Source organism: Leishmania panamensis (assembly GCF_000755165.1).
Source record: "Leishmania panamensis strain MHOM/PA/94/PSC-1 chromosome 13 sequence".
Lineage (NCBI taxonomy): Eukaryota > Euglenozoa > Kinetoplastea > Trypanosomatida > Trypanosomatidae > Leishmania > Leishmania panamensis.
The window spans coordinates 41,180-64,400 of NC_025858.1; the positions used below are offsets into that span (position 1 = coordinate 41,180).

Below are 23,221 nucleotides of genomic sequence, written 5' to 3' on the forward strand. Positions count from 1 at the left end.
GTGCGTGGGGGCACCGGTCATGGTGGAAGAGAGAAGGAAAAAAAGTTAGAAAAGGCACAAGAAATAACGAGCAACGCAGTGTCGATGATGATGTGGTGGTTAGAGGCGCAGTAAGAGAAGTACACGCACGGGTGATCAGACGTTCACGCGCACCAGCACACCAAACAACAACGATGTAGCGTGTGTGGTCCACGTGGTCGTCTTCAGTGCGACAGTGAGCTCTGTTTGCTGCGATATTGCATGCGCCAACACTCGCAGGCGCGTGCGCACCACTCTTGCAAAACGGGAAGGGGGGAGAGCAAAGCAAAGCAACCGAGAGAAGGCGTAAAGAGAAAGGAAGAACGACTGACTCGCCGAGACGGCCCTGCAGTCCCTCCTGAGGCTGAGGAAAGAGCCGGAAAGGGGGAGGGAGTAGGGTGCGTGCTGTCGCAACGAGAGATGGAGATGAAGAAGGGGGTTAATGTGGAACATGAGTTTGCATGCGAATCTCAGAGAGAGCGGATAGCCAAGGAAAGATGAAGATGAACGGGTAAGCAACAATAAGCGGAGGAGAAGGGGGAGGGACAACATGGGAAGAAGAGTACGTGGGGAGCAGAGCAGCAGCATTGGTAGCAAGGTTGGCGGTGCCACAGAGCGCCGGTTGGCCCATCGGCTGAAAGAGGGCGAAAAGTAGAGATGGAAAAGGGAATGAGTTGGCGCCGTCTCTCTGGTGGGGCACACAGGAAGGAACACGGGCATACGTAGATGCGCAGTGGCTTAACACAATGAGCCTGTTCGTGCCGATTATATAAAGTTGTATGTGCGCGAGTTCGTGACTGCCCATCTTGTTGTGCTCTCCTCGTTACTGGAGGAAGAGTGCAAAGAAGAGAGTAACAGATGAATTCCAAAAGGTCCAACTACAGAGACAGAGAGGCATTCGCCATCACTATCATCACCGCAACGACCACAGCAGCAGAAGCCAAGGAAAGGGAGAGAGGAAGCACCGGGATACGCGCCTGCACACACACACACGCACAGCGCTTGGATCACCCGCCACCACACACCTCTCCAGCCCCCCACCACCACAGAGCACATCACTACACTTCCGTAGGTAGCAACCCCAGTAAAATCGACTGGCAACGTGCGAAAGAAGAACCGCGCAAGGGTGAGTTGGGGAGAAGAGCGCACATCGACTTCCCTCTCTGTATGAGGAATGAGAGGAGGCGGGCGCCGCATAGCCGACGCGGCACAAGCCAGCAAGCATGAGGACACAAACAACCAAAAAAAAGAGCAAAAAGAACACTGAAGGAATAAGAGGAAGTGACATACTGTACAAGGCATTGGCGGAGGAGGGGGGAGGGGGAACGATGCCTGCTGAGTGATCGCCACGAGGACGAGACACGCACCTGCCTCTCTCCGTGGGCGTGGGCGGGTGTCTATGTAACGCAGAGGCCTACGGAAGAGGAAGATAGAGGGGAGGGCAGGAGAGTGAGGCGAAGCGACTACATATTATGCTACTCCCGCAGCCGGTGTAGCTGCGGCCGGAGGAAGGGGAAAGAGAGGAGAGGAGAAGGAGGGTGATTGAGTCACGGACTGTACATGGAAGAAAGAAAGAGCGCGAGAGACAAGACGCAAACAGCGATCGTAATCCACAGAGAGTCCAACAGGGGGAGGGGTGATGAAGTGTGGTGAGTGGGAGACATCAGTGCACAGGGGAATAACAGCGGCATTTGGGGGGGGGGGGCCAAGAGATGGGAAAAGTGGGCAGTGCAGAGCTCAACTATACGAGTCTGAGTGAATGTGTGGGTATACGTGTGCGTGTGGAAGGAGGTCGAATGAAACACTGAGAAGGGGGGGGGAGGAGAATACGCGCGCACATCCTCGTATGGTGTGGTGGCGCTCCTCGACGGGAGGGGTGGCAAGAGGCGAAGTTGTACAGGTCTGCGCAGACATACGCAGGCACACGTGGTCGGAGAGCCATGCAGGGAGCATGGCATCTTTGCGGAGAAGAGAAGAAAAGCAGTGCAGTGAAGAAGCCGGAGAAAAACAAACGAAGCGAGGAGACAGAGCAAAGGCTCGCAGTACCATGACTCACTTGCTCAGACGCTCCATCGTGGCACAACTGCTCAACGTGTCCGTCTCGTGAATCACGAGGCGTCGCAGCTGCATGTTCTGCTCATCCACACGGTCCGCGTACATCGTGACGAGCTCTAGGTGCTGCACCATGGACTCGTTCAGATGGGCCGCCAGGTTCAGCCGCGTCACCTTGACGGGGCAGCCGTAGCGAGAGTACGGGCAGACGACGTTGCCGCTGTCATTATCGCCCTCGGTGTCGGCTTCGTCGGTGCCGAGGGCACAGGCGTTCCAGCGACGTCCTGCCGCAGGTGCACGTCGCGACTCGGGTCGGTTAATAAACGATGCACTGCTGCTCAACCGAGCCGGTGAGGTATGAGACGAGTGGGCTTCAGTGAACTTGAGAGTGCCCGTGCCTTCGCCAACGGCCACCAGGGACACCTGCCCACCCGACCCGGCAGCTGTGTTGCGGTTGTGTGAAGAAGATGCACGCGACGACACCGTTGCCGGGACTGCCACACTCTTCAGAATGCCCTGCTGCGCTCCGATGCTGGAGTAGGAAGAGGCCAGCGTCTGCGATGTGTCCATTGAAGTTGACGCGACGATGCTCAGAGCAGTACTGCGCGGTGTCTGCAATGTACGGTTGGGGTTACGAACGCAGCTCGCGACGTGTCCCTCCCGTCGCCTCTTGCGGATAAACTGCAGGCAGTGCGGGCACGCCATCTTCGCAGCGTCGCAGCTCTGCTCATGCGCTGCGAGTGCTTGGCGGCTCTGTACGCCGCCACAGTAACGGCACTTCACCTTCGCCTCCGCGCATTCCTGCTGGGTGTGCCTGTCCATGAGCTGGCGTGGTACTATGGCACCGCATGCACCGCAGCGAGTTGGGGCGCGGGCACAGCGCCGGCTGTGACTGGCTGCCTCGCTGCGCGGCATGCGCTCGTTGCAATACTGGCAGCGCATGGGCGACTCCCTGCACTCTGTCACATGCGCGTCCAGCTCCTGTTTGTCTACCTCCTGCCTACAGTGGAAACAGGGCACCACGTGGCGCTTGCACACGTGTCGGTCACCAATGAAGATGGGCTGCCCGCATGTCTTACACGGGATCGGCTTCACCCCGTTATGCGGGTTTGTGGGCCCCTTCAGTTCTTTGATGCGGTCCGCGTAGCGCAAGGTGTTCAGGGTGTCCTCGCAGTGGCTCTGGCATGGTGATATCGCCGCGATCACACACGTCTTGCAGCGGCCAACGAAGCTCTCGCGGAGAATCTGCGTTAATTTTGAGCCGCGGAACGGGATATGCCGCTTGCGCATCGACATAGCGCGTATGCACTCCTTCAGCGCCAGGAGCGACTTGTTGATCTCAGCGCCTTCGCGACGCGTCTTGGCATCCGTCTCCGCCGTATCGGATGCCCGCTCGCTGCCTGCTAGATCTACAAATGTGATACGGCCTAGTTGCGACTCGATGCTACTGTCCACCAGCTTCAGCTTGATCTCCAGCACGGCGTGCGATCGCGAGCTGCGGTCGTTTGCATGCGTCGTGCCGATCGCCCTCAACTGCTGGCCTCTCATCATCAACGCGTGGACGTCATCGACGGAGCTGACGACCTGCTCAGTTATGCCCACGATATGCACGTTCTGGTACTCATCCTGAAGCATCTTTACCTCCGCTCGATCGTTGAGCAGGTCGTAGAGCTTCACCCCGTACGCCTCGTAGAAACTCGCCGTCATGGTGCTGTGTTCCGTCATGGTGAGAAGCTCCGTCACGGCTAAGCTGTAAAGACCGGGACGCTCCCCTGTGCCGAGCATCGTGTGCGTCTTGCCGCTACCCGTCTGTCCAAAGGCGAAGATGACGGCGCCGACACCGTCTCGCACACTCTGGAGGAGAGGCTGACAGCAGCCGTGGTAAACCTCCTCGTTGGTACACCCCTCACCAAAGACGTGGTCGTAGCTAAAGCTACTCGGTTCAATGGTAGGGGTGAGGTCGAGCTTCATGCGCGGCTCGTACACCGTGACAGAGGGACAGCCATTTTCGCCGCAGCGCACCACGTCATTCTCGTCATCCTCGCGGCCCGGGATGCGGGGTCGCTTGCGCACGGCTACGGTAATGGATGAGCTGGCGCCAGGGCCGCTCGGCGACACGCCACAGGCACGCTCTGACGGGCGGCTCGGCGACTCGCTGCCGGGGCTGTCCTCCCTCATCCCCGCTGAACAGCTGCGCGGGACGGATGAAGCGAGCACGTGCGTGTCTGTATAAGTGTATAGGCCGCTATGTCTGCAGCGTACTGCGTAGCAAGGCGACAAGGGCGAGCCGGGCGATGGGGTGGGCGGAGGAATGGTGGTGTGTGTGTGAGAGAAAAGAGGGTGCAGCGTAAAGGGGGGGCGCGTATGATTGGCCCATGCGGGCACGCATCATTCAGGGAAGCCGCAAAGAGGAGCGAGGGAGAGGGAGATGCCGAGGAGGTAGGGAGAAGCACGGCGCACGAGGGCGCGCCGCGGAGGAGGTAATTGCCCACGCGAAGGTGGGGCACGAAAGGTTCGGTGGACCACCGTGGAGGGAAGAGGGCTGACAGGCAGCGCGAGCTCGGCAGCCTTCCGCGCGCTTGCCCCTCCCCCCTGAACGAAGAGTTGACCCTCCAATAGTTGAACAGAGACGGTCATTCACCAACGAGATGGAGGAGTGGAATCACACGCACGTGCATGCGACGCGTGTGAGCAAGAGATGGCTCGCATCTTGCACCGCACCCGCAATGCGCGTCACCACCCACCAGCAGCACTGAAGAGGCGGCTGGCGCCCAGTTGTAAAACTGCTCTTGACGTTTAAATGGAGCTCAAGGAAAGGAAAGGGCACACAAGAGCACGTACGTGTGTATCTCGGCTGGGGTGTACGCCTCTGCATGCGTGACGCTGCGTCTTCTTATCAGCCCAAAATGGGGCGGCAGCGGACGAGAAAGGAGCAGCGCAGATATCCGCACACAGTTACGATACACCCGGGTAAGAAGAAACGATACAACGCCCTCCGCCACGCTCAAGCAGAACACGTGAAGTTCGACTCTACTCACAGAATGGCAAGGAGAGGCAAACGGAGGGGGGTTGGTACTCGTGAGATGCGATGAGGGGTGACTAGCCAACCAGAGTTCGGCGCCGCTATCCCAGTGCCTATCGGCGAGTACAGAAAGCACAATACGAGCCTGTCGCATGGCCCTCGCTGCTTCCACGCCTTCCATACCGACCTCCTCCACTCTCCTCCCCCGTCAGCTCGCTCCGCACCGCCACTCCGTGTGCAGCACCGTCACCAGCACGCACAAATGCATACAAGCACAAAAAATGAGGCGTGTGTACGCGCATCACCGCTCACTCGTCCTTGATGGTGTTCTTTGGCTTAGGACTCACCGGCACCATGAAGTTGTCGCTCAGCGCCCACCGACGACGCGACCAGAAGGGCCGCCGCACGTCTTTCTTTGCGGCATCGGAGACAAAGGCGGCGGGGTCGTATGTGGCGAACATCGTGTTCGGCTCCAGCCCCTCGCCAGCGTGCCTATTCGCTAAGTTGACCGGCGTGCGGCCGCTCTCTTGGGCGAAGCGCTCCTCCATAACGCGCGCCACCATGTCGCCTGCCACGGGTCGCGGTGGGCGACCAAAATCGTCTACGTCCTCCAGGAACAGGGGAATCTCTGGGTCCCAGTTGCGCTGCTCTGGGGTTCCCGGAATACGTGGCAGCAGCTCGTCCTCTTCGAAGCGCTCTACTGTCGCCGCGGATCGGATGAGCTGCACCAGCAGGTGGTCTTGGTGATGCTTGAAGGCAAACCGCTTGCCGCTAATGCTCGACGGGGTGCCGTCGGCGTACTCAAAGTCCGCAACTTCGCGCGACGGGCCGTACTTCCCATAGCGGTCACCGTGACCGTGGTGCAGCATCCACTCAATGTGTGTCTTGCGAAAGCGTGGCTTCGCTAATGGAAACGGCGAGCAAGCCGATGGGTAGGCCGGCGCCGCCTCCGGAGCGGCCCAGGGAGGGCTGCGCTCGCCAGTGTACGACGAGCGGTACTCTGAGTACTGACGGGGCACTGTGTGCAGCGTAGCCGCCGATAGGCACACGCCGCACCACTCACGACGACGCATGGGTGTGTGTGTGTGTGTGTGTGCGTGGGTTATGTACTTGTTTCGCAATGGGTAGTGTTGATTGTAGGGAAGGATGGAGGCAGCGCGTAACGCGCAGGGGAAGGAGGAGCTCAAGGAGATGATGGGGATGGGAGGAGGTCAGATATTAAGTGCATAGGCGCATAAGCACGCACACGCCGTCTAGAGGGCGACAAGGTGGGGGACGAGAGATTGCATTCCTGGAGGAAGGCCCCAGGCCGTATGTAGATGAAGTGTACGTGTGTGCGCGATGGCGCATGGAAGTGCGTGACGCACACGCACACACGTACATAGAGCGCAGAGAGGGAAAAGAAAGAGAGGAGACAGCGGTGAGCATAAGACAGCCATTTCACAACGGCGAACACTCGACTAGAGACGCACATACGCTGCACTCGGCGCCGTATCAGCGCGCACGTGTGCATGTGTGTTGGTGCTGATCTTGTCTTCGTTTTGGTTGTCTTTCTCCTCGCAGCGGTGAGAGAGAGCGGGTGACTAAGCGAGATGCACGAGTGGCTCGCCTGTATTAGAGGTGTAAGTGTGCATAGGGTCCCCACCTCCGTGGGGGGATGTGCACACATACCCACTGGCCATCGTTGTCACTCCAGTGCCCTTTCCCTCTCCCTCCCTCACACCACTCCCTTACTCGATATCCAAAGCTCTGTGAATTACTGGGAAGACCGCATCGTCCGTCAGCAGCTGCCCGCGCTTGTACGAGTACAGAGGCCCATGTGAATCGCGCGACGCCCAAGAGTTGGCCTTCCCATCAAACACACATCGGTCCGGTATGAGAGATAAGGCGTAGTTGATTACGTGTGCGACAGGCCCTGTGCCGACGGTGCCAGTAACGTTCTGAGCGGCGCCGAAGAGGTTCTCCTGCGTCCCCATGAGAAGGTAGTTGTTAAAGAATAGCGCTGCACCAGGGCTTAGAGGAGGGAGCGCAATGACAGGCAGGTGACTCACCTCTGGCAGCCCTCGCACCATCGAACCGACGTCGAAGATGCCACTAGACTGAAAGCGGTCGAGCTCCCTCCCGTCCAGTGAGATGCGTCGCACAACATGGTGAGAACCGGGCACAACCACTGTAGTGGCACCCGAGTGGGTCGAGTTTGGCTGCTCCAGCCCCAGTTGCGCGCACAGTGCATGTGGATGAGCAAAGTTGGTGGCGGCGCCAGCAAAGCCCAGCGGAGCCGCGTTACTCAATGACGTCGCCTCGGTGGCATTATCAGAGTACACCCGCAGTACCACCTCGCCGGCCAAGTACCCCGCAGCCTCTCCAACCAGTTGGGCCACTGCTCCTTCAGCCGATACCGCCAGCGCCTTCAGCTTAGGAGATGTGTGCCACAGCCAGCACCACGTGCGTGGCCAGTCTTGCATGAAGGTCATCGCGTCGTTGATGTGGTTATCACGGCGAATCTCCTTCTCCATGAGTCCGCTGTCTCGGTAGTGCTGGAAGCTGCGTTGAAAGTCCTCGTAGGTGTACTTGGACTGCAGCTCCTGGATGCGCTCCTCGCTCATGTCGCCCGCCATCTCCTCCTCCGGCGTCACGTACTCGCGGATGCGCCTGTAGGCATTGTAGCGCGCGCGGGCCTTGGTGAGACGGCGGTACGCCCGGTCGACAGCGCGTTGACCCTTTAGCGTGATGCGCACCTTCTTCAGCCGCGTCTCAACGTGGCGATCACGTTCGGCAGTCTCGAGCTCCTTCTGCAGGTCCGGCGGCAGCGGTGCATTGCCGAACCCCAACGACGTGGAGGAGGCCAGCAGCGGCGTCGCGGGGTCAAGCGGCTTGGTGCCCGTATCAGCAGCGCCGCCAGGGGTCTGCAGTGGGCTCAGCTTCGAGGCCAACGAGACTGTCGCGCCCTGGCGATGTTGTGCGTCGAGCCCGGGGAAAATGTTGTCACCCCTCTGCCGCACCGCCGTATTGCACGTCGTCGTCAGCTGGTGGGCAAGCGAGGGAGGCAAAAAACTCTCCACCACCAAGAAACCGTAGTGGCGGTAGGCGCGCACCGAGTCTGGTGAGAAGACCTCGCGAAACCCCTGCACCACACACCCTTTCGGGATCATGGCAATGCGATTATGCGCGTGTATTCGCGTGTGGGTCGGTGCACGTCCTACAGAGAACGCTAAAATGGCGCAACGGGGAAGAAGGAAGGCAAAGACGGGAGGGTGAGGGGTTGAGCGGGGAAGAGAGACGTGAGGACGGCACATGTTTGTGAGATTGGCTACACGGGCAGTAACCGCTTCACAGGATGGGGTGGCACATACTGGCACACTCGACGCACACAGCAGCAGTGAACTGCTGGGGCTGATCACATTCACACAGGCACCAGCTCGGGCATAGAGACGCAAGCAGTGTGGTGGAAGAGAAGAGGAGCAAACGAGAAAGGGGTTGAAGAGCGCCTGTCTGTCTGTGTGGGTGGGTGTATTTGCATGCACAGTCCGCACTTTCGTCTATCTCTACCAGCACCATCGTAGTTCCTGCTCACGCTGCCGGTATGACTGCCTGCACGTTGAACGGTGCGGGTGTCACCACACCGCTTCGCTCTCTTTGCGACTCCGTGTGGGGTTTGTTGAATGGTGAGGCGAGAAGCGTTGGATGGGCACGGCGCAGATACAAAGAGAGGAAAACAAGCGAACACGCACAGTGTGAGAGAGGCGCACACACGCACACACACATATATATATATATATATATGTCCCCGCATCGCGAGTCGGCAAGAGGAAGGAAAAGGCGAGAAGAAAGAGAAGACCACTGCTGTATGATGAATCCCCTTTCCTCGCTTAGCCGAATAAACGTTTGCGCGAGCGTGGGAAAAGAGGGGAAATGGGAAGTGAAGGGGCGCAAGCAACAGTGCCCTCTTCTCCCCTCCCAAGCGGTGGCGCCATGGCCTTTGTCTTCCATCGGGTTCGTCAACACACACACCAACAATATCTCTCTCTCTCTAGCTCGCTCGAGCCTCGACTTCCGCGGTGGTCGACACCCTCTCATCCCCCTCTCTGTTCTTGGCGCCATTCTTTCGCCATAGCTCGCCACTTACATCGGTGGGTCCTGCCATCCCGCCAGACACTGAAGGGGGAAAACTACGCCCGTATAAACGTAAAAAGGGCGACAAGGCGGCACCTCTCTCTCTCTCGCCTGTGCATCAGAGGGGGAGGGGGTGACGGGAGGGGTGGGAGGAGAGGGGGAAGAGGGGGAAGAGGCCAGCGGTGAAGGGGCATCACTGGTCGGCACATGCCAAACCAAAAAAAAAAAGAGGGTTTGTATACATACACATATACATGAAAAAATAAGTGCGCTGGATGGAGCCAGGGTGAAGAATGAGTGCGGCGTGGGAGGGGGGGGGGGCTAGCTGGCAGGCAGAGCCACATAGATGGGCTCCCCCTGCTATGTGCATTGTGCGTGTAGATGTGGAGGGGGGGGACGAGGGGGAAGGCAGGGGGAGAGGGAAAGGGGCGGCGGGACCCACACCCACACCCATGCACACACACACACACGCACAGGCGTATAACAGAGTCATCGCGCAAAGATATGAAAGTGAAGCAAAACGCAACAACGACAAGGTGACGGACGAAAATAAAGATAGAAAAAGCGCCCACTCCCTCTTGTGCCTTCGCCTTACGTCGGCTTCATCGGCTAACACACCTGCGCTCGTGTGTCTCGCAACACACACGCACGGCTGTACATCGGAAGGGTTGAGGGAGAGAGCGCTAACACACACCAGTATGTAACGGTAGGGAAGAAAAGAGGAGCACGCCGTTTTGGGTTGGATATTATAGGGGACAGAGAGAGAGAGAGAGCAGGCTGAGGGAAAGGGGAAAGGCAAAGTGTCCAGTGTGGGGAAGGAGCAGCCGCAGCCCTCTTCCCTCGTCGTGATCGTGGAGCGGTCTCCGCTACACGATCCCTTCTTCACCCCTTTCCCGTCGCACGTGTCCTTTTACTGGGCCGCCGCCACCGTACCCTGCTGCTGGAGCAAGTGCTGGTAGTACTCGTACTTGGTGGAGGTCATATCCCGCCTCAGTACGTCCATGACGGGGCCCATGCACATCTCAAAGTGTCGGCGGTTGAGCTTCGCCGTCGTGACGTCCGTGACGGCCACGACATCCGCAACGGTCCGGTGGTTGTTGAGGAACTCGAGCTCGCCAATATGGTCACCGCTGTGAAACTCGCACACCTTCGTCTTGTTACCGGCCTCATCGCGGCCAATAACCTCCACGGTGCCCTCGATAATGATGTAAAGCCACTCACCCTCCTCGTTGTAGTGAATGATGTAGTCACCGGTGGCGAACTCGTCGCTCGTGAGGGCGTCTGCGACCTGCATGCGCTCGTATATGTCGAGGCTCTGCAAGAAGGGAACCTTGGCCAGCATCGACACATACGTGTCCCGGCGGCGCATGCAAGAGCCCATGACGAGGTTGCGGTATGTTTCGCGGTCCAGCACCCATGCCACCAGTGTCTCCGTGGACACCTTTACCGTTGCTACGGCGGGCGTGTCGTAGAGCAGCTCGAGCTCACCCACCGCCATGCCCTCCCTCTTGACGAACACTTTTTGACCCTCCTTGAGGATATCGGCCTCGCCGCTCTGAATAACGTAGAGTCGGTCGCAGTGGGCCTGGCCGAACTCGATGACGCACTCGTCCTTCACTAACTCCACGCGGTACATCGCGCCCGCCACTGTTAGGATGTCCTTACTCCCGAGGAAGCTGAAGAGCACGTTGTGGCTCAGCAGCTTGCAAATCATGCTCGTGTCCTCCTGCGACTTCTCATACACCGGTGCCACGTAGTTCTTGGCCGCCTCCGGGTCGATGCCCGCGACCTGTACTGTCTGGCGACGAGCCCGGCCGGCGCCGAGCGACGTCAGGTCCGCAGTGACTTGGGTCGGCACCCACGCCAGGCTCTCGCCAAATACGCCGTCCGGCTTCTCACTCACCTCCTGCTCGGCGTTCCACATATTTCGGGTGTTTTCCTCGCACTGCTTCGCGATCTTGTTGCGCAGCTCAAAGTCTATACGGGTGTCATTCACCTCGATGAGGCACATGCGACTGTTCACCTGTGCCAGGGAGAGCAGCTTGCGCCCCGCGTAGTTCGAGATGGGGTTGTTGCTGAGTTTGAGCGAGTTGGCGGTGGGGTGCGCCCTGAACACCTCCACGATTCGGTCAATCACAGTATTGCCCTTGACAGCCTCCTCATTGAGGTCTGAGTTGTATAGCTTCTGGTCCATGGCGTTAAGGCAGCGGAAGCAGTTCAGATGCCCAATGACGTCCAGCACCGCCAGCAGACCGCGGTTGCCAGCGTAGTTGTTTCTGAGATCAATCTCAAGGATGCTGTCAAAAGTTTCATGGCTCTGAAAGAACTCCACCAACTTCGGATTGGGCGTCTTGACGCCCTCCTGCTTGCACGCCTGCAGGAACAGAGAGACAGGGGTGTCTTCAGCAGACATCGTGTCTGTGTATAGAGGAAGAGAGAGAAGGGTTGAGTGTTGCCTCGGACAAGATACGGTGGAGAAGACGGGATCCAATGACGAGGGGTCTTTGACAAGGAGCAAATGAGCCGCGGGAGGGCTGTGTGTAGGTGCGTGTAAGCGGGCGTGCGTGCGTATGTATTGCGCGCGCACACAAGATGAAAAAAGAGAGAGAGAACGCCAACACACCCGCACACGGACGTGCGCAGCAGAGAGCCGCGTAAGCGAAAAATACGTAAAAATTCGACCGAAGCGCGCACACGCACGAGCACGAGAGCGAAAGATGGTCGGGAGAGGGAGAGGGAGAGGGAGAGGGAGGGAGAGAGCAGAAAAGGGAGGGACGACGCAGAGACACTGACGGAGCTGCACAGGCGCGCGTTTGCTCGTGGGAACGCGTGGGCGCATGTGTGGGCGTGCGGGAGAAAGAGAAAGAGGGAGGAGAAGAGAGGAAAGGCTACAGAGACGTACACCTGAGAACCAAATTTAGCAGCAGGAGAGGCGCACACGGACACACCCGCCTCGCACCCAGAAGAGACTGGCACGCGTGCTAGTGCATGCGTAATGTGTATGCATGTATGTGTGCGGATGTGTGCCCACGTCTCTGCCCGCGTACAGAGCCGGTGACTTTGCTGTGTTTCGAGGAAAGAGATGATTTGGCGTTGATGACTGCTGAAGAACTCTTCATTGAAACGTGATGACGGGGCATGAGGAAAACAGGAGAAGAAGGGGGAGAAGGCACGCGGCGATCTGCGAGAGACGACACACACACACACACACACACACACACACGCAGAATTCATACCTGCTCTCTTGTTGCGGATCTTTCATCCTCTCACCATCCGTGCGGCACTCTCCTCCTTCGTCTCTCTACTCTCCTATAGACATTGCTCAGTAGTGGTAGTGCGGCACATCGTACGCGTAGGCGCTACGCTCATCCTTCACGAGCCAGCGCTTGTCGAACGTAACGCACGAATGCGGCGCCTTTGTGGGAAGCTTTGCTACTGCCTCAAGGAGTGTGGTCTCCAGAACCAACGTGGCCGTGTAGCGCGCACAAGGTGCTGAGCTGCCACCATTGCCAGCGATGCCTCCTGCCAAGGAAGAGGAAGCCTGGCTGCCGCCGCTCGCCTTGGAGTCTTTCAGCGAGGCGGGGGCGCGGCTGTGCTTTCGGCGCGGCCTTCTCGTTGAAGAGGTCGGAGAAGTTAGTGGTGAGGCGCTGTCGTCATCGCCGCAGTCGCGCGTCGACACGGCACTGGCGGCAATGGGCTGATAGAAGGCAAACTCGCTCTGCAGCAGCAGTGTTTTCAAGTCGTCCGTGTGGATTGGTATGTCAATCAGCGCGCGGAGCTCCTCCAGGGTGAAGCGTAGCTCCGGCTGCGCGGTCCGCGACACACGACGGTACGACGGTGCGACCGCAGCTAGCGACCGCAGCAGGGCGCATCGCCAGTACGAGAGCAGCAGTGATTCCCCATGGGGTGAGAAAGGCCGACTGATGGCTCCACCGGACTTCCCACAAAAACCGCACCCGCACACACGCTGCCGCTGCCGAGTCATCCAGTATGCCACATCCAGCAAGAACGTGGCCACACGCGCCCGTTGAAACATAGGCAGCGTGACGATGCACGAGAGCGTGTGATCGGGGTAGTGCTTCAGCCTACTGAAGTACCCCATCACTGCGTCGCCGTCCCAGCCCTCCGCATCGAAGTCGCTCGCGGTCCGGCGAAACCCTTCACTCGAGAGTGCAATCGAGGTGTCCACCCCAGGCTCTTCGGCAGACGTGCAGGACGCTAGTGCGGCTGGTATGTACGGCAGCGAGGCACGGGGTATCGTCACTACTACGTACTCGTACAGGTCGACGTCATTCAATAGTAGTTTGCTCTCGATGAGCTGCTTTCCCAAGAGGGACAGGCAGCGGCCATAGTGAAGGTTCTTGGCGCCGTCCACGAGGAACACCTTGTACCCGGCGTCCCCGTCGTGGTAAAGGAGTCGACCAGGCGGTGTGCGCAGGCGGCAGTACTCGCCGGCCAGGTGTACGTAGTACTGCTCCCGCGTGAAGAATGGCGAGAGGCAGCGGTGGCACACGTAGACGGAGTGGCAGACATCGTCCTCGGGGAGGGCCAGATACTCTAGAGCGCCGTAGGGTGCGGGAAACCAGGGCTGGAAAGAGTAGCATAGGTACACCACCTCGCAGACGGCCGTGTCACGCTCCATCGCGGCCACCCACTCCTGCGCTTCGCAGTGCTCTCCAGGCAATAACGAGACAGTGGACACCGGCACCGCTCCCCCATCATCGCACGGCTCCGGCACCGTTGCAGACCCCATGGGAGGCAAAGAGCTAGCGGAAGTCATTGCAGCGGTGTTGTTAGTGACGGCAGCGCGCGCAGACAGTGGGGCAAGAGCGAAGGCATCATACCAGCCATCGTAGCGGTAGTGGTAGCCGTGGCTTGAGATAAAGCTGCCGCTGATGGCACGCAGCTCATTACAGCTGTGTATGGTGCCGCTCCCAACAGTGCCCAGTGGAGTCCCGCTCCACGACAGTGCAGCCGCCTTGCGCCGCTGTCGCGCCAGCTCCGCGCCAAATTCGATGTGAGTGCAGTGAACGTAGTACAAGAGCCGCCAAGGCTCCTCGGCGTGGGGGCGCACCCCCACTACGATACCTGTTACAGCGAACCCGTCGTTGTGGTGGTCATCCGAGCTTTGCGTGGCTTGCGTGGACGTGCAGTCGGCGATACGGAGACGACACCGCTGGCCAACCTCCATCCTGACCGCTCTCTAATGCACTGAGGAAAGCGAGGGAAGGAGAGAAACAGATCCTGCGTGTGCGATGAGCGACGTGAGAGGGAACGGGAGAGTGTGGACATAGATGGAGTGCAAGCAAGAGAAAAGAAAGGAAAACCAGAGAGCACTTGAGCAAGTCTCTGTGTCTCTCCCTCAGACGTAATGGGGGCCTACACGCACATGTCCACAGCCACCGCACGGCGCAAACAGCGGTGTGGCCCCTTTCCATCGGTAGCGTGTCCACAACTCCCTCTTCGTATCCTCAGAAGATCAGCTCGAGAAAGGTGGGCACGGCGTCGGCGGTGCCCACCTACACACGACTCTCCGCCTCCTCGTGGGTAGCCAGCACAGTTGATAACATTGACGCTGGTTGGTGGGGAGTTATGGCCTCTGAAAGCTGCTCAGCTTTGTGTCACAGCAACTCGTGGTGTCTATATATGGTGGATGTTCGATCTATCAACGCTGATCAGCTACCCTCAACGCACTCCCCTGGAGCTCTCTCATGCCGGTGCGTGCTCGAGAGCAAGTGAGAGGAGCAGGATGACGAGGAGGTTGATACCTGGTGGCGTCGCCACTGCTCCATCCCCTGCACCGCGCAGGCAGAGCTACACGGAGGCGGCGTCTCCGGACCGGTGTCGCTATAGATGGCGCTGCACCGATCGAAGAGCGCACGGGCAAGCTTTGTGTGGCCCAGCTCCGCTGCCAGAGCGCCTTTGAACGCCAGCGTGCGGACGCACAGTGGGTCTGTGGGGCCCAGGTACTTCCGTCGAGTGCCTGCCACCGTGTCCAGCAGCTTCAGCGCCTCGACAGAGCGTCCCTCCAGCAGTCGGTACACCTGCGCCACATGTTCCATCGTCAAAGCCAGCTTCAGCTCCTCAGTGCCGTCACTGCCCTCCTCGCCGCTGCCTTCGCCTCGACGCAGCACTCTCTGAGCAGCGTCCGTGTCGCTGCGGTTGCGTTGCGCGTGAAGATGCAGGCGAATCGTCATGGAGCGCTGCCACGCTTCCAGCGCAGTGATGTAGTCTGCAGTTTCGTAGTGGCAGACACCGATGGTGTGCAGGACGTCGGCGAGAAGTCCACGTGGCGGCCCAAGCGTATGCGCGAGGCGGTTCTGTGCGTCCAGCAGTAGCGCCATCACGCTTGCATACACAGTCTCCGGCGTACCTGAGGGAGCTGCAGTAGAGGATGAAGGTATCGGCGAATGCGTCAGACGTGCACCAGCATCGCGCACGTCAACCAGCGGCGTCACCCACAACGCCTTGTCTCCGCGGCTGGGCGACAAGGATAGGGTGCACTGAAGCTGCTCAAGGCGTAGCACAGCGCGGTTGTACGCCACACCAGCCAATCCCTCGTCCAGGTCACTGCAGCACGCGCACTCCTCTACAGATGTGCCAGGAGATGGGGCCCTCGTGTGCGGAACTGTCAGACGCTCCCTCCAGTACCCGTCACACGTAACAAGCAGTCTCTCCGCCTCAATGTAGTCCTGAACCGCCATGTAGATGCATGATAAGAGCAGAAGGGTGTTGCCGAAGAGACGGTGGTGCCGACGCTGCTGAGCCTGTGAACTCTCGCAGCCGACAGAGACGCTATCAGCGGACTCTTCGTGGCCGACGTCTCCATGATGATGCCTAGTTTTGCCCGCCATGGCGCTGTCCATGCGCGGCGATAATGAGAACAGTGCCTCCTCAGCCGCACTGCGTGCGTGGTGAAGGTCACCGAGGCGGTAGAGCCGCGCTGCGTCGGCGTAGAGCGCTGTCGCTAGAGAAAGGCTCATTGTGTGTCTCACGATGCAATCCTGCAAGGTCGAGCCTCCTGCTCTCTCCGTGACCAGGAGTACACAGAGAAGCAACGACAGGGAAGCAAGAGGAGGAGAGAGGGGGGGGTAGATGTGGCTCAGAAAGCTGAGGTAGAGGGCAAGAAGGAAAAAGAGAAGGTGCTCGCCTTTTCTCATGTGCAGGTCGGCGCTATCCTCTGCCGCCACCTCCTCCCCCCCCCCCCAACAGCGGCACTGGAGGTATACACACGCACAGAGCGGGACCCCATCTGTAGCGCGAGAGAGCGAGAGCAGCTGAAAGTGTACATGGGGCCCCCTCTCTCCGTGCGAGCGAGTACACAGGAGACGGGGTAATGGAGAGCAGAGAGTCGCCCCTCCCCTACCCTCCCCTGCGAAAGGGGTTGTTACATCGACAGCAGGTCCAGTACTCGGTTGATTCGAGAAGCAAAGGGTGTTCGTTTCTCTGTCTTTCTCTCTTGGTGTAGATGTCAGCATGTAAACAGCCAGATAAGCGCACATGCGCCCATACGAGCCCTGTGGATGAGGCAAAATACGAAGAATGGGGGCGAACAAAACGATGCATGAAAGCGGCAGGGACACAAGCGAGGGGAAGAAAGGGGGGAGGGAGGGGAGGGAGGGAGGGAGTCCGACCGTAGCGAGTAGAGGGCGTTCCATCACTGCCCTCGCATCAGCAAAGTAGAAAAAGGAAGAACGGGAAAATACACAAAACGGAAGGAGGCACGCGCCTACGCATCACACACACACACACACACACACACACACACAGCAGAGGACACAGTCACGCTGGGGCACAAAGAGAGGAGCGCAGTCGAACGAATGGGAAAGGGAGGAAAAACACGTCAGAGGAGAAACAAAATCGACAACGACGACAAGAGGCGGGCAGAGGAGACCAGCGAGCAGAAAAGAGCGGGAAGACCGGCAACAACGTAAGCTGTCGGTAGGGAGCAAGGCGAAGAAGAGGGACAGTACCGATGGGGTAGGGTAGCTTCTGCACAAGGACACTCACAAACTCGCTCATGCATCGACACACAGACGCATGCACGCGTGACTGTCGTGGTGTTCCTCCTTCTCTCTCCGCCTGCTCCTTTAGCCGTTTGAGGAGTCCAAAACAGCGACACGAGCATCAGACCCAGCCACTGCACACTGCTCGCGCTCACAGATCCACTCCAGAAGACGAAGTGAAGTGAAAGAGAGGAAAAGAGAAGTTTAGAGAAGAGGTCGAGGGGCAATACAAGTGACTCATCAGACACGACTGGGAAGGCCGTGAGCGGCAGCGTTCCCGCGTGAGGAGGAGAGAAAAGAGAATGACGAGTGTCATTGGACGCACGCTTTGAGGTGTGCTTGGGGAAGGTGGGGCTGCAGGATGAGTTGCAGCACACATCAGCGACGTGCACCCGCGCAATCACGCAACACCGCCGAAACACCGCGCTTTCTATTCGCCTCTCTCAGGAGCCCCTCATTATTCTCATGTACACTATCACTGACACCGACGCCGGTGTCTACCCTGAGGCAAATCGCACGCGCCTTGGTCGTCTCCTCTCGCCCGTCCTCGCGCTCGTTCGTGCACACGCACACACACACACTCTTAGAACGGCACAAGACGACACGAGGGAGGGAAATGCTCAAGAGGGACAAGAAAAGGTGGCGGAGAGTTGTGAGACTGCGCTCACTGCTTGCCTACGCATGCCGGCGTGTGTGTGGGTGTGTGTGGGTGTGTGTGGGTGGAGAGAGGTGGAAGGAGGGCAGGCAGCAAGCATGGCACCAAACGAGTTGAAAACGGCAAAAGGGCCCGCGGATCGGCAACACATCAGCGCCCACCAAACAAACCTGAAAAAAAAAGGTGCGGGCAAGGAAGCGGAAAACGGGGGCGGGGAGATGGAGCGAAAGATGGCAGGGCGAAAGTCATCGCTGAAAAGAAGTGTATAGCGGCGCATGCCTGTGTGTGTGTGTGTTGGTGTGCGCCGAGTCAACTGAGAGAGACCCGCATCCACCACAGCGACACGGACAGACGGAGGCAGAAGGAAGGGGGTGAGGGAGGGGAGGGGAGGGGAGAATACACAGCAAAGAATGAAGGAATGAGCAAGAGAGAAAAGAGAGAGGGAGAGAACAGACAGAGGGAGAGAGGAAGCTACGGAGGCACTGAGAGGGAGAGTTAGCGTGGGAGTGTCGGTTCGTGGGCGTGTCGGCAGCATGCACGAGCACACACGCACGCGCGAAGAGGCACGATGGGGAGAGAGAGAAAAGTATCGAAGGATAGTAAAGGGAAGGAAGAGAAAGAGGGAGGGAAAGAAGGTCAAAAAGGGGGGAGGAATGGAAGGGGGGGGCAGTGGTGAAACTTCACACACACGCACGCACACACACACACACACACACACACACACACACCGGCAGAGGGAGAAGCGGCGGGGGAGAGAGAGGGGACTAAGAAATGAGCAAAAAGCCATGTGGAAAAGAAGTGAGATTGAGGCGACGTGGCTTACTTGATGGGGGCATCTCTCAGTCATTCCCCCACCTCCGCCAGTCCCCTTAAATATAGCCGCCACCGCCTCACGCGTGTGAGTCTTAAGAAAGCAAGCGATGTAAGGCAATATGGGGTTAGAGAGAGAAACGTAAACAGACCACAATCTCTGCAGAGACGGCGCAAGAGACCAGACGCACGCACGGGCACATTTAAGCGCACGCGCGTCCGTGAATGGACACGCGTGCAGAGGTAGAAAAGGGGAGCAGTGAGCAGCAAATCGGCAGAGGTGAAGGAAGGTGCGCAGCAAGAGAAGCAAAACATGGAAAGAGAAAAGAAATACAAAACTCCACCCACACGGGGTGTGAGAGAAAGTAAGAGAAAAGTTGAAGTCGCCAGGAACGCGGGAGAAGAAATCAAAAGCCTACGTAAAAAGAGAGAAGGTCTGCGCCTATGTGTGTGTGCGTGTGAGTCAGCGCACACGGGTACACCCACACATGTATTCCCCATCAAAGCACATAGAGCTCGGACTGCGTGGCATCAAACAACACTAAGCAAGCGACATCGATCTCCTCCTCACTCGTTTACATGCGCCCTTGTTCACCTTCCACATATCGACCCCCTCTCCGTGAGCCCCCTCCTCCACCCATCCACCGTATCGACATGACGTCCCCTCTTCACCTCATTGCTCCTCTTCCTCCAGTGCGGTGGCTGTACCACTGCCTGGTGCGAAGCTCACCATGTGCACCATCCACTTTAGGAGGAAAGAGGTGGAGAATGGGTCGGTGTGGGGAGGGGGGGAGCAGTTGACCTCAAACACCATGCATGGCGTCACACAGGCCCACAGACAGAAAGAGATTAGGATGCCAGTGTGTTTTCAAGTGAGAGACTGACGCGCATACGCACCTCTACTGTGGCATCCCCCTTCCATGTGTGCGGATGGGCGTGAGCAAGGGAGGCAGAAAGGGGAGGGGAGAGAAGGGAGAAAGCCACAATCTGGGGAAGAGAGGCGAGTAAGTGAGTGCGAGAATAGCGAGAGAGAGTGCGCAGACCCAGAGAGAGAGAGAGAGAGAGAGACCCGCACGCCCTCACACGTAGATGCGACGAACGAGGACACGACGGAGCGGAGGCGGTGACACAAAGTGAAAAAGGAGTGGTCCAGGTGGCTAGTTGGGGAAAGGGGGGGTGACGGTGTAAGCGAGGAAGGGAAACAGCACAGGAATAAAAATAAAATAAAAGGCAGAGACAGACAGAGAGGGTACGTGCATGGATGGGGGGTGCGTATGTGGGGAGGTGCGTCGGTATGTACAACAGCAAGCACGTAATAAGCAATATTCTGGGGAAGTAAGCGCCCACGCCTACGCGCATGAAGAAAGCGAAGAAACAGCAAGAAATGAAGTAATGGCGCTGACACACACCGGAAGCGGCGGCATCAACCCAAATCAGGCGAGAAGAGAACTGAAGATGGAGAGAACAAAGAAGGTACATCAGCAAACGCACGGCTTAGACACACGCGCGCACATACGTGCGCGCGTTGATGGAGGAAAGGCAGAAAAAGAAAAAAGAGGTCGGAGAGAGGGGGGAGGAGAATGAGGTGTGGCATCTCTATTGACACCATCTCTGTATTGTGAAACGAAATGCGTAAACGGAAGCAGCGCGTCGAAGAGTAAAAGTGGGCGGCGGCGGGGAGAACGAAGAGGGGGTGGGCAGGCGCACACATGTGCAGCTGAGATAGGCGGCACCTCGATTGCACCAATGAGCATGCATCACAAGAGACGAAAACAAAACGTTGGAGAGTGCCGCCCCACCCTGCCCCCTCCCACGCCAGCAAGCAGACGCCGATATACACACAAGCAGAGAGAGAAGTGGAGGACGTAGCAGCGCATCACATACCCTGAAAAAAAGGGGGGGCGGGGGAGGGCCACTACACGCCCACTACACCAACGAAGGGCAAGCACATTGTGCAGAGGCGTGCCCAGCGGTCACCTACTCCTTTTCGTTCTTTGTCGGCCTGCCCGCTGCCTAGCTTCCACCCCACTCCCCCGTCATCCTGTTCATCTGCCTCCTCGGTCGCCCACTTCGCCGCACGTGACCTCCGTGACAGACGCTACTCGGGCAGGTAGCCCATCGTGGTCAGGGTCTCGATGTACTCGTCGTGTGGCACGACCCACACGGCAAACCCTCCCTCAGCCGAAAAGTTGGTGCAGGACCCGGGCAGCTGTTCCATGCACACCTGCATCGCAATCTGCTGATACCCAGCCAAGCCCTCTGGAGTGGAGGTCTCGTAGTAGTGCACAACGTCGAGCCCAGGACCTTGTTGCTGCTGCTGCTGCTCCGACTCTCCATTGGACTTGTCGAGTATGTCCTCCACGTTTGAGTAGGAGCCATACGGCGATGAGCTCGTAGTCGGGCTTGGGCCACCGGCCGCTGCAGCGTTGCGGCGCGACCGCTTGCGCAGGCTCGCAAAGTCAATGTTGCCGTAGCTCAGAACCCTCTTTTCCGGCTCCGCTGTGCGCTCCCGAAGCTCCATGCAGCTCGCCTGCCACGGGCATCGGTGCAGGAACTCGTTGTTGAAGATGCGCTCGCTGCCGCCGCGACCCAGCGGCGTAGGCGGCAGACTTGTCGCCGCCCTAGAGCCCGTGACCACCTCGTAGAAATGCTTGAACTCCCTCAGCTGTGCCTCGCCGGGTATGGAGACAGGACGAGTCGGCGCCGGAAGCGGCGCGGGTTTTGTGTGAGGACGCGCCGTGTAGTAGACGCCGCTGTTGGTGTGCGGCATTGTGGAGGTGCATCCCTTGTGCATAGCGGACGCCACCGCAACGCCGATTGCGGAGCGCCGCACCGGTGTTCTCTGAAGCATGACTGTGCGCATGAATGCAATGGGAGATGTCTCTGTGGAGTCTGTGGGGATGTCTGTCTGAGTGAGTGGGGAGTGTCTGCGGGTGCGTTGGTTCGGTGTGAAAGTCGTGTAGGCGGAGGCAGAGAGCAGCGAGGCGCTGGTGTGCAGGTATACCCGTGTAGCGCGCCCGTGCATCAAAATGGGCAAAGGCGCGGCAGCCGTGGCGGCGGTGAATGCCCCAACGCGGTAGCGCCATGGGAACCGAAATAAGAGAGAGGTAGAGGGCGAGGAGAGGTGCACGCATAGAGTGAGACACACACACAGAGAGAGAGAGGCAATAGCCGGAAGCAGAAATGCACTGCGCAGTCACCCTCACCGACTCAGCACCGTCATGGGAGAACAAACTCGAATAAAAAGAGAGAAGAAAAGGGGGGCATAGACGGCCTCCTCCTTGCGTCGGCGTTGTGTATGCGCTTTCCGAAGTGGGTCCCAAGATGCGCTCATTGACAGTACTTACCAGCGATTACCACCACCACCACCACCACACACGAACAGTGCACACAAGCACAGAGTCGCGCACGAGCATACACTCAGGCACACGCAGGGGCGCATACCTGGCACCCATCATCACACACACACACGCTGCAGTCTTCAACGAAGCCAAGACACCCTCAAGATATGAAAAGGGTAAGCCAGGACAGGGAAGCGAGGGGACGGAGATGAGGCAAGAAGCGTCGCTCCGCACACCACAAACGCAACACCAAGTGTACAGGGAAAGGGGGGGCAGGAGGCGCAGGAGATGCGTGTGAGGGTCAGCGTGAATACTGCCGTCTGACTGCGGCGCACGCACCCAGCATGCACCTGGACCACCACCACCCGTCACCTGCGCGGCAGGCATCGCCGCAGTCCGTGGAGTGCCGGGCGCGCAGCACGTATCTGAAGAGTCGTGGAAGGACGAGAAGAGCCCGCCAGGCGCACGGCGCAGTTCAACGGCAGGTGGCTTCTCCCAGGCGACCTCGATTTGGCCGAAACGTAGCAGAGGTGTAGGCGAGCCATGTTTGTGCGTGTCTGTGTGGTTGGCCTCCTCATGATGAGGTGGCGCGCTGGTACACATACAAATTAATTTCGAATACCATCTTGAGGCTGGAGAAAGATGAGGGAAATAAAAGGAGCACGAGGAGGAGGAGGAGGAGGAAGGGTCCCGCAGAACCCCCTTTAACCGCCAAGGTGTATGTCGGACACACGCGCAGACGCGCATAGAGGCATGTGGGCCCTCGGAATATAAAGGTCCGCGAAAAGCCCCGGATAGAGGAAGACAGAGTGAAGCATAAGCAATGGCGGAAGATAAAACAAGCATCTCACGATTATCGGCGCATACGCGTGTGAGCGGCAGAAGGGCGAGGAGGCAGAGCACCGCGAGGGCTCGGTGCCAACAGCGAAGCAAAAAGGACCGGGAAAACAAAAAAAGAGGCGCAGCTGAATTTTCAAAAAAGCACACGCGCCGCAATTCAGTCCAACAAGCAGCAAGCGCGCACCGTCAGTGCAGTACTTTATTGTCCACCGCGCAGCCTCCACTCTTTTTCCTTCCCCTCCGCCCCGCCGCTTGGCTTTTTCTCTTCTACCGACCTCACACGTTACCTCGCCTTGCCTCCGTGCGCGCCGCTCCTGACAACGCCGATCGCGGCAACCCGCCCTCTTCTCCTCTCTCACCAATA

At 58.6% G+C, this 23,221-nt stretch overlaps 7 protein-coding genes across 7 annotated transcripts, besides 1 other annotated feature; all 7 read right to left on the bottom strand.

Annotated features, from left to right (window-relative positions):
• Positions 1 to 2,070: 2,070 nt before the first annotated feature.
• LPMP_130130 (MCAK-like kinesin, putative) lies at positions 2,071 to 4,041 on the bottom strand (the record flags this gene model as incomplete). Its single annotated transcript, XM_010698794.1, has 1 exon — positions 2,071 to 4,041. One exon carries the CDS (start codon positions 4,039 to 4,041, stop codon positions 2,071 to 2,073), a length of 1,971 nt encoding a protein of 656 aa, XP_010697096.1.
• A 1,359-nt stretch (positions 4,042 to 5,400) lies between these two features.
• On the bottom strand, positions 5,401 to 5,961 carry LPMP_130140 (hypothetical protein; the record flags this gene model as incomplete). The annotated part of the gene is made up of 1 exon (XM_010698795.1): positions 5,401 to 5,961. One exon carries the CDS (start codon positions 5,959 to 5,961, stop codon positions 5,401 to 5,403), a length of 561 nt encoding a protein of 186 aa, XP_010697097.1.
• Positions 5,962 to 6,822: 861 nt separating this feature from the next.
• On the bottom strand, positions 6,823 to 8,244 carry LPMP_130150 (hypothetical protein; the record flags this gene model as incomplete). The annotated part of the gene is made up of 1 exon (XM_010698796.1): positions 6,823 to 8,244. The coding sequence occupies one exon, from the start codon at positions 8,242 to 8,244 to the stop codon at positions 6,823 to 6,825; it is 1,422 nt and encodes a 473-aa protein (XP_010697098.1).
• Positions 8,245 to 10,115: 1,871 nt separating this feature from the next.
• Positions 10,116 to 11,618, bottom strand: LPMP_130160 (protein kinase A regulatory subunit, putative; the record flags this gene model as incomplete). Its single annotated transcript, XM_010698797.1, has 1 exon — positions 10,116 to 11,618. The coding sequence occupies one exon, from the start codon at positions 11,616 to 11,618 to the stop codon at positions 10,116 to 10,118; it is 1,503 nt and encodes a 500-aa protein (XP_010697099.1).
• A 909-nt stretch (positions 11,619 to 12,527) lies between these two features.
• Positions 12,528 to 14,396, bottom strand: LPMP_130170 (MOZ/SAS family acetyltransferase, putative; the record flags this gene model as incomplete). The annotated part of the gene is made up of 1 exon (XM_010698798.1): positions 12,528 to 14,396. The coding sequence occupies one exon, from the start codon at positions 14,394 to 14,396 to the stop codon at positions 12,528 to 12,530; it is 1,869 nt and encodes a 622-aa protein (XP_010697100.1).
• A 484-nt stretch (positions 14,397 to 14,880) lies between these two features.
• Positions 14,881 to 16,188, bottom strand: LPMP_130180 (hypothetical protein; the record flags this gene model as incomplete). Its single annotated transcript, XM_010698799.1, has 1 exon — positions 14,881 to 16,188. One exon carries the CDS (start codon positions 16,186 to 16,188, stop codon positions 14,881 to 14,883), a length of 1,308 nt encoding a protein of 435 aa, XP_010697101.1.
• A 4,586-nt stretch (positions 16,189 to 20,774) lies between these two features.
• On the bottom strand, positions 20,775 to 21,701 carry LPMP_130190 (hypothetical protein; the record flags this gene model as incomplete). The annotated part of the gene is made up of 1 exon (XM_010698800.1): positions 20,775 to 21,701. The coding sequence occupies one exon, from the start codon at positions 21,699 to 21,701 to the stop codon at positions 20,775 to 20,777; it is 927 nt and encodes a 308-aa protein (XP_010697102.1).
• A 709-nt stretch (positions 21,702 to 22,410) lies between these two features.
• Positions 22,411 to 22,581: a repeat region.
• Positions 22,582 to 23,221: the final 640 nt, after the last annotated feature.